General features: G+C 43.1%; 1 protein-coding gene across 2 annotated transcripts in view; it reads left to right on the top strand.

Annotated features, from left to right (window-relative positions):
• The window catches only part of DEPTOR (DEP domain containing MTOR interacting protein), a 132,170-nt gene that overhangs the window by 100,910 nt on the left and 15,947 nt on the right, over positions 1-15,313 (top strand). The window contains exons 8-9 of one of the 2 annotated variants that reach the window (XM_039227218.1): positions 598-702; positions 4,048-4,524. In XM_039227218.1, coding sequence (XP_039083149.1) covers positions 598-702; positions 4,048-4,107 — 165 coding nt within the window. In that variant the 3' untranslated portion in view covers positions 4,108-4,524. Of the gene's footprint in view, positions 1-597; positions 703-4,047; positions 4,525-15,313 lie in introns of those variants that run through there. The other variant, XM_039227217.1, reaches the window with a different exon arrangement.

Here is a 15,313-nt window from a genome sequence, read left to right as displayed (position 1 = left end):
GTAGGGAAAGGCACCCTCCAGTTTCAAACAGCTTTTGGGCTAGCACCTCTTTGTAAATTGTGAACTTTATGTACTTATTCACTTTCTTTTCTTGGTAGAGATTGTGTTTCAAGACAGCTAAGAGCTTCCTATTTCCCCCTGTTAGTAATATAAATTGTTTCTTTGGACTTGAAGGATGTAGCAAGATCATCAAGAAAGTATCTTTTTGGGCCTTGGGGAAAAGAGTAAACTTGGAAGAGAAATTGTGTCTGGAGAGAAATTTCAGCCATGTTTTCATAGTCTTGTTTCCATTTGAGCCTGATATTAATTTGCATAGCAGCCTAAGAAAGAGGCATTCGGCCAGTTATTTGCTGAGTAGTGCCCTCACAGAGGAAGCTTCTTTCTGCCTAACAGGTGTCCCTTGGCCACCTTTTCTGCATAGATGCGCCTGTGTTTGTGATAGAAGCAGTGTTCTGTTCTCCTGAGAAGATACAGATGGAGTGGGGAAGAGATGTGCCAGGGTGTATACTTAATCCTGGACTGGTTTTCTTTCTTTTGAAAACAGGCAAATTGCCAGGGACCATCTCCTAGATTGCTAATTGTGGTTTTCCTCTCCAGATTGTCGGTGACGCCGTTGGTTGGGGCTTTGTGGTCCGAGGGAGTAAGCCATGCCACATTCAGGCCGTGGACCCCAGTGGCCCTGCGGCGGCAGCGGGAATGAAGGTACCTCCAATCCAGCAATGTCTAAATACCTCTAGCCTCGTTTCCTTGTTTGCTTTATCTCCCTGAGTGTTTTGCTCTCATCTTGGTCAAGTTTCCTCTTCCCTTTCTTAAGAGGGTTGAAATGAAGCCAAGAGTGCGATGTAGCAGCTAGGAGGGAGAGGTTTACTATTGCTTTGATGGTACTTCATTGGTCTCCAACCCCCCCTTGGGTTTTCGCCTCTCTCCCCTTAACCAACACTGAGTTTGAACATGAAGTAGTTGCTTTTTGCTTAAATCTTATATAATAGCTCTACTGCTTTGGTTATATACAAAGTATATTGCTGGAGGATTTATGCAGCCAGGGGAACATGCTTAGACCATAGGAGGCAGCAAATAGTGAGAAAAGGAAGGCAGAAGTGATAGAACTAGGAAGAGGAGATCTGAGTTCCGATTTTGGTTCTGCTAATTTCTAGCTCTTTGACTTTGGACGAGTTCTGGAACTATCTCAGAGCCTGTTTCCTTCTCTCTGAAACAATAATCTTATTTCCTTCTGCTGTTTTGTGGATTAAATACATGGAAACACTTTATAACGTGCAACTCAGGAGACAAACATCAAAAAAGTTGAATGAATTGTGAAAGGTATTTGAAAATAACTTTTTGATATTTTTTGGTGCTAAAGTAATGCATCTAAAGTTAAGAAGGTTTAGAAAATACAGACCAGCAGGAAAAAAAAATAATAATTGCCTATAATCTTTCATGAGTAAGAGATAACCACTATCAGCATTGACTTTAAGCAGCTTTGGGGTGCCTGGGTGGCTCAGTTGGCTAAGCATCTGACTTCAGCTCACGTCATGATCTTGCGGTTTGTGGGTTGGAGCCCCACATTGGGCTCTGTGCTGATAGCTCAGAGCCTGAAACCTGCTTCAGATTCTGTGTCTCCCTCTCTCTCTGCCCCAACCCCACTCATGCTCTCTCTCAAGAATAAATAAACATTAAAAAAATTTTTAAAAACTTTAAGCAGCTTTATTGAGTGTAAGTGACATACATTAAAGCATAGCTCTGTTGACACTTTGATGTATAGTCTTCCAGACTACTTGTATTATATATGCACATATACATACGTGCATATACAAAGATATATGTATTTATATCTATGCATTGGTTTCTTAAGCTTTTTTAATTGAAGTGTAATTAACATATAAATGTTAAATAAATGTTGTATTAACATATAAATGTTTCAGGTGTACAACATAATGATTTTACAGTTCTATAGATTACTCAGTGCTCACTAGGGTAAGTGCAGTCACCATCTGTCATGTTGCTTTTATTTATACGAAAATATACTATGCTATAAGAAGACATTGAGAGCATTGGTTTTCTGCTTCAAAACACCCTTACATAGCCCAGTTTTGTTCTGTCGTCTGTAAAACAGTTTGCAGCAGACTCTTTATGTCTTTATTATCTGGGCCCTTGGGAGGCGACAGACGGTTTGAAAGCTACAGATCATTCCTCTGCTTGTTTCTTCTACACTCTCATCCTCTCCCAGAAGTCCTTTTCCTGGAGCAGGAAACCAGTAAAGCTAGAGACATGACTTGGATCCTCATAGCTCTGATTTCCAGCACTTACCATCTGGCATTGGTTTACCCACTGGCAAGGAAAGGGGGGCAGCAGAGACCAGCTCAAGGGTGCACAGGGCACAGATCACAGCCAGCCTGGGTAATCAGTGAGCGCTGTATGAGGAGGGGCTCACTCTGCGCCCTGATTTGAACACCTCATTCACACAGCAAGCCACAGGCTCACCAGGTCCTGTGCTCCGGACAAGTTGCAGAAGGCCTCTTGGCCACGTCTGTCCGAGTGACAGGCCCTTCCTTCCTACCTCCTTGGTCTGCAGTGGGCATAGCACCAAAGAAACTCGGAGCAGGAAAGTTGGCCGGGAGCACAAAGGGCGAGCATTTGTATCTGTGCCGAGGCTGAATTTATCATTTTCTAATGGAACTCTTGGCTGGGGGAAGAGTTTTGTGTTTTATTTCCATAGTAAAGCACCTAGTATAAGTTATTTTTGGCAGAGTTCTCTAGTACTGAGCATGCACTCACTTGCATGGGGCTCTGACTTAAGGCATGTTTGCTTTGGGGAAAGCAGTGGATTTACACTGTAGCTAAAGACCTTGTTTTGTTTGCTCATGTAACCGATCTTAGTCCATCTTCATTGATTAATGTGAATGACATGTAGGTATTGTCAGTCAGTCATTTAACTCCTTAATGTATACACCCTGATAGGTGGGTAATCTGATGCATGGTTTTCAATTTCACAAGCTAATACTTCACAAGGTTTATACTCTAGTTTCTCAAGGGGTGTGTAGTGGTTTTCATATGTTTTAGAGAAGTACAGAATTTCTTCGAGCAATCTTTCCTAGAGTTGTGTTCTCCAGCTCTCTGGTCCAGCAAAATACCCTGACCTGAGTTTCTGTGATCAAAACGGTTTTTAACTATTGTATACTTTATCCCCCTTTTGGGAATTCACAAAGCACATTAGCATATTGAACATTCTGGTAAGTCTAGCAAGCAAAATAAATTGTTTAAATTGTCTAACATAACATTTTATCACGTAATAGAAACACTCAAACGGAATCTTAGGATTGTTAACATAAAGCAATAAGACTGTTCAGGTCAAACTCTGTGTTGGGTTGAATATACAGAGATATATTTTTGATTGTACTGCTGGTTGAATCAAGGTGACAGAGAACACCATGCTTTTCCATATAACTTAACTGTGTAATATATTACTTAGTACATTATTTTCTCCTAGAAAACATTGAATTGTTTCCTTGTTTACGATATCGATTTGCCATGAAATAACTCCACTTACTTAAAAATCCATTTGAATAATCTGGTCCTAGAGGTTTATTTCCACCACCCTGGCACGTTGCTGTGGCCGTTTGCACATGTCTGGTACAACTGCTGGGCGGTATGTGTGGTTGCACAGCGCTCTGCAGGGGGGGGGGGGGCACACCTCCCAGAGGGGCTTGCTCGCTGACGTGGGCGATGATTGGCCTGCTCGGTTGGGCTAGAAGAAATGAGCCCACATTCTGGCCAGACCTCCTTTTAGCACCTGTGACTGGCAAGAGCCGCCCCGGTATGATGTCAAGTGCCTTACTTTGTCTTCAGAGCCCTTCTCTCTGTGGAATTCCAGGCTTACCCCTCGGTCACAGTCCTGGTTTTCTTCTGCTTTCTGATGTGGACAGAGCCTTGCGCCTGAGCCTTAGTGACTGTGGTTGCTGAGCTTCACTACTTTACTTGCCAAAACAGATCATTTTGTGGCTGTTTCCCACGTGTACCGTGCATCTCTTTTATTTCACCTTTTTACAGGGATTGCAAAGTTTTGCAATGTGGGCCACCAGCCTGTGGATGGGACAGACCCCAGACTGAAGAGACTGAGGGCCGTTTTCTCTTATGAACATTTCTAGACTTTCCCAGTCCCAAAGGAGAGCTCGTTGCCCCATTTAAATGGAATCCTTAATCCATCATGAGAGGAGGCCTTCACATGTATTAAAACTTGCTTCTGTATAAAGTCTGGAAGAACTTCAGAGAACATGGGTCCTCTAGGGGAGTGATAAGGTCTACTCCAAGTCTCTCCTGGACTGGAGTAGAGTAATCTGGGACCTTTGTGCCTGGGTCACCTAGCCCCGTGGCTCCACATCGCTTCACCCTGCCCCTCTGCTCTGCTGACTGAGACAGGTGTGGCTGGATCAGGCAGTGAGGCTGCAGAGTGGGATTGCTGGGAAGCAGGGAGGGGACCTAAAAATATGGAAAGCAGGGAGGGTTCCAATCTGACCTCAGTTGTAAGTGGAATTGAGTTTTAGATGTTTTCGTCCATTATTAAACTTTTATATGATCTCAAGCTTGTTTGAAAAGTTTGTCTTTGGGCGCCTGGGTGGCTCTGTCGGTTAAGTATCTGACTTTGGCTCAGGTCATGATTTTAACAGTTCGTGAGTTCAAGTCCCACATCAGGTTAGCTCCCGCCCTGCTTTGGATGAGCTGGTGCACTGGGTGAGCCCCCAGTTCTCTCCTCTCTCTCTCTCTCTCTCTCTCTCTTCCCCCTTGCTCCCTTGAGCCCCTCCTCAAAAAAAAGTGTGTCTTTATTCCGGTAAGTTCCTCCCCTTCCTTTTGGATTACCTGTTCTCCATGCAGTGAGAGCATGTTTGTTCCCAGAGACTTAAATGGGCAGGGATGTTACAAGAGACCCAAAACTTTTACTTTATTTTTAGTTTTGTCTGAGTCAAGACCCTCAAGAAAAAGAGAACAGTTAGTTGCATCTTTTCTAATCAGGTGGCTGTGTTGTCTCCTACCACTCTCCTTGCTTCCCTGCCTACAAAACAACAGCTGTGCGGCCATCAAAATCCTCACCTGATGTGGCATCTTTGGATCTGGAGCTGTTTTTCTTTAGAGTCTTTTGTTTAAACGATGAAATCTGTAAACCTCCAGCTCAGGGGACCTTTCATGGGGCATTACAACTCTAGAATGGAGTGTGAAATATGGCCAGCCTCAAAAGTTTAGTCAACCATTGAATGCATTTTCAATTAGGGGTGGTTGTTTGCTATACTTTCTCTTTGGCAACTCTTCACTCATCTGCTAGGAATTCCATAGCCATAGACCATGGTTCATTTCAAGGCAGAGTGGGGAGGAGGGAAGAAGAGGAGAAACCAGAATTTTTTGTCTTCTGCGCACCTGACCCTGTACCGTGGCAGGCCCTTTCTGTACACGAGGCCATATAATATCAGCATCTGAACACTAAAATCCTGAGGAAGAGACTGGTCCAGGAGGAATAATTCTATTTCTTCCCCAAGACCACAGGCTACAGTCTAGTGACTATCACTTAATTTTTTTAATGTGTATTTATTTTTGAGAGAGAGCTTGAGCAGAGGAGGGACAGAGAGAGAGAGGAAGACACAGAATCTGAAGCAGGCTAACGACTATCACAAACATGGTATCACATCGCAACCTTAAAGGACACCCCCTTTTTTTCCGTCTTAATCCTATCAAGTTGAAACCCATTTCTGGGCAACGTGCTACATTAGAACTTTATTTTACATAATCCTCTAGTAGCTGTTCTCCACTATAGTCAGGGCAGAATTTTTACATTTCACAGATACATCATAATTGTATTTATGTCTGCCCTCAAGTAAATTGAATTAAGCGAATTAAGTTACTCTGGCACTTAAAATCCTCTAACGGCTTCCCATTACAATGAGAATAAGTTCCAGATGCCTTCCCATGGACTACAGTGTCCATGATCTGGACCCTACTCAGAATAACAATATTTCCTACCCTGTTTTGCTTAAAGCTCCATTGGCCTTGCCTCTGTCCCTCCCAAATACCAAGCTTTCCTGCCTAAGGCTGGGTGACTGGTTCCACTGTTGTCATTCAGGCCTCAGATTAATGTCAGGTTTTCAGAGGAAGCTTCCTTAAAGACCCTGTGATATTCTCCTTATCTTCTTCCAGTTACTCTTTATCATATTACTCTGTCTGATATTTTCAAAACATAATATTTATCAGAATCTGAACATAGTACTTATATGGTTATTAGCTATCTGTCTCTAGTAGCTCCGTAAATATAGGGACCTGGTCTGTCTTAAATACTGTATTCTCAGCATTTAGCACAGTTCTTGACAATTTAGTATGTGCTGGAAACACATTTGTTGAATGAGCCAGTGAATCCGTGCTCTTATAGAAAGGCTGAGGAATTCACCCATTGAACACCTGCACTGTGTCCTCACACATTTCATATGCATTCCCTCTTTTGTTATTCTTATCACTTCTGAAGGTGGGCGGGTTTTGTGCTTCCGACTTTGCAAATGAGGAAACTGAGACTCAGTTAATCTCTTTCCTGAAGTCACCTAGTTTACAAATGTCAGAACTAGATTCAAACCTGGTTTCTCTGCCCTAAAGCCCTACTATTGCATTATTTCAAAAAAAAAAAAAATACAAACCCATGAGGCAGAGCCTAATAGATGATATATCCCAATAAAACCTTGAACTCTAAACTGCTCATGGGCTCATGACCTTTGATGTCTCTTGTGGGAAGAATCTGTATTTAATTCAAAATGCATTGTTTGGGTGGTCACGTGTTCACCTGCGTTGGCTTGAAGATCAAATAAATAATTTTTATTCTTGGCACCAACCTCTCACTTGGGTCAACGCTAGATCTTACGGGGTCACCCAAGTGAAAGGTGCAGAATATTCACTTTTGTTAGTCTGACAAATACTTGTCAGAGCAAACCATTCAGCCTTCACACTGTGAAGGAATTTGAGCCATATTTACAAATAAGGAACAAAAGATATCCTTGCTCTTTTCTGGAAAGTTTGATTTTTTTCTGGCGGGAATAATTAAATCCTGTGAGAAACAGTGTTCAAGTTTTCACGCAACCAGTGCCAACTCTGGGAGGGAGTTCAAGACTCTGGGCTGCTTCTCTTGTTTCCTGCTGTGCTGAATTGATGGATGTGGATTTATGGGGCCTCTTTTCTCTTTGTTTGTTTCTTTGCATGTTTATATAGAAACAGAACTGAGTCAGAGCAAGGCCTTAGTGGTCATTGTGTTCTCTTTTTATCCCTTTCAAAAAGTCCTATTTCTTTCTTATATGGAGGAAAAAAGCAACAATTCTGTGTTTTGGACTTTCCTCCTTATAGCAACAAACCTGTACATCCCATGGAATTTTCCTTCTGAACCAGGAGAGGCCACGTTAGGCAAACCATCTGAAGTTCCTAATTAATTTAGCCAAGACAGTGTGGGCACCACAGCAGCAACGTGTGGGATGATGATCAGCACAGATGAAAAAAATGCATCTGTTAACTGTATTAAACACGGTTCCTTTCCAGTTGAGTTCAGCAAAGTCATGTGTGGAAATAAAAGGTCTTATGTCCCCGTGCTTCACCTCTGGCTGTGTCGTCCCTTAGTTGACAGAAAGTGGTAGGGTCAGTGTCCCTTTGCTTACCGCAGGGTGTGACTGGGGTGGGGAGAGAAATGGCTGCTCTGCCTGGGGGGCCCTGACTGCACGAAAGGCCACTTCTCAGGGCCTCAGCTCAGAGTCCCTTGCTGACCAGGGAGTTGTCTTCATGCCAGGCTCTGACAGCCCTCCCGAAGCCAGGGCAACTCCACACCTCGGTTCCGTCGGTATTTCCTGCCTCCCACCAGGCACCAGAGCGTGTCTCAGGCCTTTAAGGGATCTTCAGTCTAGAGAAGGAAAGAGACATTAATCAAATAATTCCACTCTTAAATATATAATTATGAACAGATGAATGCAATGAAGAAAAGGACAGGAGTTTCTGATTTTTGTAGGACAGTAGGAGAAATGACAGGGAACACTTACCCCAGGGAGAATGCTTGAGCTGAGACCTGAGATCTAAAGAATGGATAGAAATCAACTGAGCCTGAGTGTGTCTGTGCACTTTGTGTGTGTATATGTGTGTGTGTGTGTGCATTGTGTACACATGCGTACATGTACATGGTTGCAATTCGTTCACATGGGTAGGTGTGCACGCACACACATACACACACAAACATTCACATAGGGCTTATTCCATATAGAAGAAACCTAAAAAAGCAACATGGTTCCTTGGAAGAAAAGAATGGAAGCCACGACCAGATTGTAGTGTGAAGAGGATTTTGGAAGGAGGGGTAGCAATGAGTTAGGGCAGAGTGTTCTTTTTCTTTTTCTTTTGTTTTAAAGGTTTATTTTTGAGAGATAGAGCACGAGTGGGAGAGGGGCAGCATTTGTGCGCACGCAAAAGAGAGAGAGAGAGAGAGAGAGAGAATCCGAAGCAGACTCCAGGCTCTGAGTTGTCAGCACAGAGCCCAGTATGGGGCTTGAACCCACAAACCATGAGATCATGACCTAAGCCAAAGTTGGACGCTTAACCAACTGAGTCACCCAGGTGCCCCAGGCAGAGTGTTTCTTAACTATTTGCTGTTATTTTTCCCTTAAGGAGCCCTTTTAAGACATTTTTCCCCCTAATCATCCCTCCCATGAAATTTGGGTAACACAGATACCCTATATACCTGTTTATGTTTCTGTGTATGTGTGGGTGTGGGTGTATGCTTTATGCAAGAAAAAGGAACATTTTTTCACACTCCAGGAGAAAGTTTTTCCCCTTTGGGAGAATGCATGAGTTAGGGAGAGAAGCTTAAGAGCTTTTTATAAAATTGTGTTAAATTGAGGCGCCTGGTTATGACCAAATATACAGCTTTTAGGTATATAGTTTGACAAGTTTTATCAAATGTACACACCTGTGTAACTATCATCAGAACATAGAACATTTCCAGCACTCCAGAATCTCCCAGAAGCATATCTAACTGATCTCGGCCTGTTCTCCTTCTGTCCATCTGACCCATCCCATTCCCTTATTTCATGGCCCATCCCATGTTCCCCTGAGGGCTTGAGTTTCTGTCCCCACCCCCCCCAATACGGGGTCCTATGATGAAGAGCCAGGCTTCAGCATCAGACAGCACATGTCTGAGTCCCAACTTCACCACGTCTACAGGGCCCAGGATAACTACTAAAACTCCAACCCAAGCTTCAAGTTCTTCACCCTCATTTCTCTATTCTTACCTCCCTACTTATTTTCCTCACAGATACATATATTCTTCTTTTAGCCCTTCTCTAGGATATATACTCTATGAGTATGGGGATAGCATCTAAATCTTTTTTTACAACATGCCCAATAAATGTTTGTTGAGTCAATAAATTAATTTCTGTAGCCAGGGATGGTGGAGACTCTGATCTACGCACTGTCTCTGCTTTACTAGAATAAAAAAGTTTTTTTTTTAAGAGTGGCAGGTAGCCGGTGGGATTTCATTCTAGCATTTAGCTCACCGTATGATACCTAATAGATGTTGAAAATAATTTTTAAAAAATCTCAGTTAATTGGACTCCATTTATTCAAGTCTTACTATTTCTAAGATACTAAATAAATTCTTGGAAATTGATTGCCAGAGCCCCATCTTTATATTCTAAGGTAGATGGACAAATATAAAATGTACTACAGACCAGCAGGAACAAGATAATTCATGTGAAAATCTCTAGCATCTTGCCTGGTACTAAGTTGGCACTCATTTTTTATTTAAAAAAACTTGAGCATGTCAGTGAATGTCTAGACAATATATTATTTCTGTCAGATACTGAGGCAGACAGCAGTGAACATATTTGCATGAGAAGATATTTTTCCATTTAACATTTTTAGGCACACGTCACACCCTTTCAGTGGACTTAATGGAGAACAAGTAAAAACAATTCTAAGGTAAATTAAAGCAATATTTGTTGAGTGGCATTCCATTCTAGGCCCCATGTTAGGTACATGGGCTCTGCTCTGTCATGTGTCATAGTCCTAGGACAGAGGTAGTGTCTTCATTTTTATAGATAGAAACAAATGAGGTTTGGAGGGGCTAAGAATTTTGCCTGTGGTTAATACTTGCATTTGAATTCAGATATGCCTGGATGTAGATTATGTGCTTTGGAATCGTTATTGTACATGTGTGGAACTGGTTATATTAAGAGAAGATAGAAGTCAGAAATACCCTTAAAAACACAGGGCTTTAAATAATCCCGTGGACAGAAGCAAAAATATTGTACTTGGGGCCACTCTGCACTGGTTCTTACTGAACGACTGTGTCCTCCAGTACCATGATACTGGTAGATGGCATTCCTGCCAAGTAAGAAATTCAAATCACTAAAATGTTTAAAAGTGAAAGGGCTGAGCTTTGGGAACTAAAAAAAAAAAAAAAGAAAGAAAACCAAAACAAACATGTTCTTCTCTCTGAACTTTCTGTATCCCCAGGATTTGAGCAGCCCACATCCGTTGATCTTTAGGATATAGTCTGATACTGAGCATTTGAGCTGGGCTCCTGAATGAATATTTTCTGTCAGCAGGAAGCCCTAAAGCACGAACGCTGGTGTGTCATGATCGCAAGCTTAGTTCCTAATGACGTGATTGTAGATAGCCTCAAACAAGGCCTGTTCTGAGTATCATAGGCACCTTGTTCCACTCGGGGCTTTAGTATCTGGTTTTTCCTTATTCTGTGTTTTGTGTGACACTGGTTCAAGTGCTCGTTCTGGTCAAGTCCCCAAATTTGTCGCTCTCTGTCCTAAGACTATAGTGTGTGCTCCATCTGTCCTCCAGCCTGCATGCAAATACATATTTCTTTCATCAGCACCACGTAGGGTCTGCAGAACCTCTGACTGGCAGAGACCCAAGGATGCTCGGACTCCACAGGATCTCTCTAGGCCGGTGTTGGTTTTATGGGTCTTCCGCGATTGATAACATCTTCAAACTGGTTTGACTTCTGGGAGGTGACAGAAGTGATTGGCAATGATTACTGCTTATTGATTCATCTTTTACTCTTGGCTCTCCTCCAGGATTTCCACTGAGTAGCTTTGTAGATGAAATGTGTTTGAAATTCAACATAATGGAAATGTCTGTTGAATTTCCAACACCAATGGTAGGTATTATTTTCTCTATTAATAATTAGAAACTTGGAGCTAGAAACATTCTGCTGATTCTTTTTCTTAAAAAAATTTTTAATATTTTTATTTATTATTGAGAGAGAGAGAGAGAGAGAGAGAGAACATGAGCATGGGAGGTGCGGAGAGAGGGAGAAACACAGAATCTGATGCAGGCTCCAGGCTCTGAGCTGTCAGCACAAAGCCCAACGTGGTGCTTGAACTCACAAACTGCAAGATCATGACCTGAGCCAAAGTTGGACGCTTAACCGACTGAGCCACCTAAGCGCCCCAAGATTCTGCTGATTCTTAACATTATCTTGGGATCATATGCCTCTTTGAGAATTCAGTGGCAGCTATGGACTGTCTTCCCAGAAAAAAAGTGTGTGTGTGTGTGTGTGTGTGTGTGTGTGTGTGTGAATGAGAGAGAGAGAGATTTGTAGTTTGTTCTTGTTCACAGATTGTCTGAAACTTATTCATGGACCCCAGGGTAAGAATCTCCCAGTCTAACCTTCTCAATATATAGATGAGGAGAGTAAGGCCCACCTAAATGAAGTGAATTACCCAGGGTTAAGTGAAATAACCAGAACTAGGATCTGATCCCACCGATAAATGTGTGTGATATAGCAAACTCACTCAATTTGTACTATTTCTATCCCTCCTGCACCCCACCCCTACCATCATAGTCATTTTAGTAACTAAAATGATTTGAGCTGTTTGAATTTATCTTATGGTTAACTATGTTTAATAATACTTACTATAATAGTGCCTAGCTTTCATAAAACTTGTGCCAGAGACTTACAGTTCTCATTGTATTCTCACAACTTCCTGAAATAGAAGTGAGGATGTATAATCTCCCTTTTACATGTGAGAAAATCAAGACCCAGGCAAGCTGTTCAGGGCCACATGAAAAGAGAAATGCGGCTCTTTGTGCACCATGACTTCCATTTCGGGGAACTGGGCTTGCGTATAACCCTCTTGTTTAAAACAAGCCATATGCAGGGACACAAACATCCTTGTATTAATGCCCAGACCAGCGTTTCTCCAGCCTCACTCTACATCAGAGTCACCTGAGAAACTCCTCAAAAAAAAAAAAAAAAAAAAAATACCCAAAGATACTGACACAGTTGGTGTGGGGAGAGGCCCAGACAGCGGCGCTCTTTGGAAACTCCCAAGTGACTTTAGTGTGTAACAGCCAAGGGTGAGAACTATCATCCAGACTTTGTAAAAGATGGATTTAATGCTGCCTAATTCCTTCACGTGGTTAGATAAGGGACTGCACTGATTGCCATGCCTCAAATTCAAACGGAAGACAGTGTTCCATGGTTTGTTTTTAAAATACGCTGCAAAGGCATTTGGATGGTGTACTTTGGGTATGGAGGTATTGCCTTGCAGTGTATCAGTTACGGGCACATTTGGGAATGGATTAGCTCCACTTGATGTTGGAATTTTCCCAAAGCAAAACAAGCCAAGACGCAGTCTTCAAACCTTAGTTAACACTTTTTCGAGCACTTATTCCTCCTGCTGTCTTCTTAGCTGCTTCGAATCGTGACAGCAGTGCCATGTGGCATTCAAGAAACCCAGCTTCCCCCGTCCGTCAGGTAAAACATGGCTCTTGTTGCTTGTCCCATACCTAGCGGTGGAATTCATAGGATAAGGTTGTAGCCCCATTTGATGGCAAGGATGCCAGCAAACAGCTGTGGCCTTTCACTGTGGGAAGATTGCTCCGTGTCTTGCTCTCTGTGAGCAGCAGAGGCTTTTTAAAAGGAAAGGAAAATATACTGCACACTGTCCCAAGGAAAGTTTAGGGCTGGTGGAGGTCAGTTTCTTTTTAATTCAAATCTACTTTGAGTCTTTAGTGTCAAAAGATGGACATTTCTCTGCTGAGGAGAAAATGTTTACTTTCCCCCCTTGTCTTCACCTAGACCCATAGGGCCACCCAGATTGGGCAGAAGTATGTGCTGAGGAGAAGTTCACAAAGCAGGGTTCTGAATGGGGCTCTTTGGCTGAGGCGGGGAAAGCCAGAGGTCTGCTGAAGGAGTGCCCAGGGAGCCCCTCGGCACCTCAAAGGGAAAAGCAGCCTTTGTCATGGCTACGTGTGACCAGCTGTGTTACCACAGTGGGACGCTAACTAAACTGTGTTCTGGATCAGAGGGGAGGGGAGGGCATCTGCCCATACCGGCAGCTGGGGTTGATGAGGTCAGACTCCACTTCACAGAGCCAGAGAAATCAGGGAGGGGTACACACCATGTCTTCATTGTCATTGTCTCCTGCCTGAGCTGGCCAGGAAGACACAGAGTGCCAAGGCGGCCCCATTTGTGTGTATGCCGGCATCCTGGGCTGCGGGCCCATGTGTGGAACACCGCTTCCCGGTGTTAGACTCTGTGGAGAGTTTGAAGCCATTCTTGTCAGAAGCTTCTGATCTTGTAGAAATGGGATACATACAGAGAAATAGCTGGAAAAAACCCCACATTTTCCATATGTATTCCCTCAGCACTTACCTCACTTATATATGGTTCCTGAACCTTTATTTCTGGTTGGGTGGCCTAAACTTTCATTTCTGAAGGTCCTAGAACGAGGCTGTTTTCAGGAAGCCGGTGAAGAAATCTCTGGAAGGCTGTGATCTTGTTGGCTGGTGGGGGGCTTGGCAGAAGTCAAGGGTCAGAGGGCTATCAGGGAGACCTGGATATGGAGCAGCACAGCAAGGATAGGCTGCAACTCCTCCACAGCACCTCTGTGCTAGCTTCTCCCTGTATTTAACCGCGACAGCCATGAGTAATGTTTGCTGCTTTACTTCTGCTTCCCAGATGTTATGCAAATCTCTCCTTGCGGCCACTTGAACCTGGAACTACATTGGAAAGGAAATCTGAGAAATGTAGTTCTGGCTTGGCCAAGTTGACAATGCCAAAGTTCTACCTCTTATTTACTATATCTATGTTCTTCCTAATATCAGGCACAGAAAATATCCTCAGTACAAGTATGTGGAAGGGGTAGGGACACTGAGTGTGAGATCGATCTAGGAAAGGAAGGGAGAAGATGCTCTCAAGGACTTGTACCTGGTACTTGCTACTGCCTATGGGATTGAATTATGTATATCAAGAGTGAAATTGCTTCTACCATGGCATCTCTAAGCAAAAATGATCTTTCTTCCCTCTGGTTCCTTGGGGCAGGGAGCCAAGACAGATGAAGGGTTTAAAATAGGAGTCCTGGGGCGCCTGGGTGGCTTAGTTGGTTAAGCGTCCGACTTTCGCTTAGGTCATGATCTCGCGGTTCGTGGGTTCGAGCCCCGCGTTGGCCCTGTGCTGACTGCCAGCTCAGAGCCTGGAGCCTGTTTCAGTCTGTGACTCCCTCTCTCTCTGACCCTCCCCTGCTCACGCTGTCTCTCTCTCTCTCTCTCTCCTAGAAACAAATAAAAATATTAAAAAATAAAATAAAATAAAATAGGAGTCCTGTGTTTGGCCTTTGCTCTCCAAACTTGAAAAACAAACAAGCAAACAAACAAACCTTATTCTAGCAAACTCTGGTTTTGTACACAACATGGCTCATTTCAGGTACTTTACGAAAGACAGAAGGAATATGACCAAACTGGCCATGGCCATCTGGAACACTTTCCTGGATCATTTCTGAATGCTCAGAATCCAAGTCCATTTTCCAGGGTTAACCTATAAGGTAATCACTTTCTTGCATAAAGATTTAGCAAAGGAGTTTAGTCCTGGCTTAGAATCCAGTAGTTTAGCATTAAACACGCACAAGGGTGGGAGCTGGCAGAAGAGGGTAGACCACTAAATGTAATGTGATGTCTAGTATGTTCTCTAGTGATAACAGGAGGAAGGAACCCATTTTTGCTGGGCATCATGCTGGGCACAGTGATAATTGCTTCATTATGTGTCATCTCTCTAATCTTCGTCACAGCCCTATAAGCTGCATATTAGCTATATTTTATAGTTGACACTGTCAGAGTTTGAGTCCTAGCCTCTGGTTGTGCAAGAAAGCGGCAGAGCCAAAAGCCAAACTCATCCAAGTCCTGTCTGGTTCTAGAACCCTAGGTCTTTACATTATATCATGGTGCCTTTCACATGTGCTGAGGTTTTTTTTTTTTAATGTTTTATTTATTTCTGAGAGAGAGGGAGAAACCACATGAG

Source organism: Hyaena hyaena, unplaced genomic scaffold, assembly GCF_003009895.1.
Source record: "Hyaena hyaena isolate Hyena2069 unplaced genomic scaffold, ASM300989v1 scaffold_26, whole genome shotgun sequence".
Taxonomy (NCBI): Eukaryota; Metazoa; Chordata; class Mammalia; order Carnivora; family Hyaenidae; genus Hyaena; species Hyaena hyaena.
Note: the sequence above shows the minus strand (reverse complement) of the source record. Positions and strands in the feature narration are given on the sequence as shown.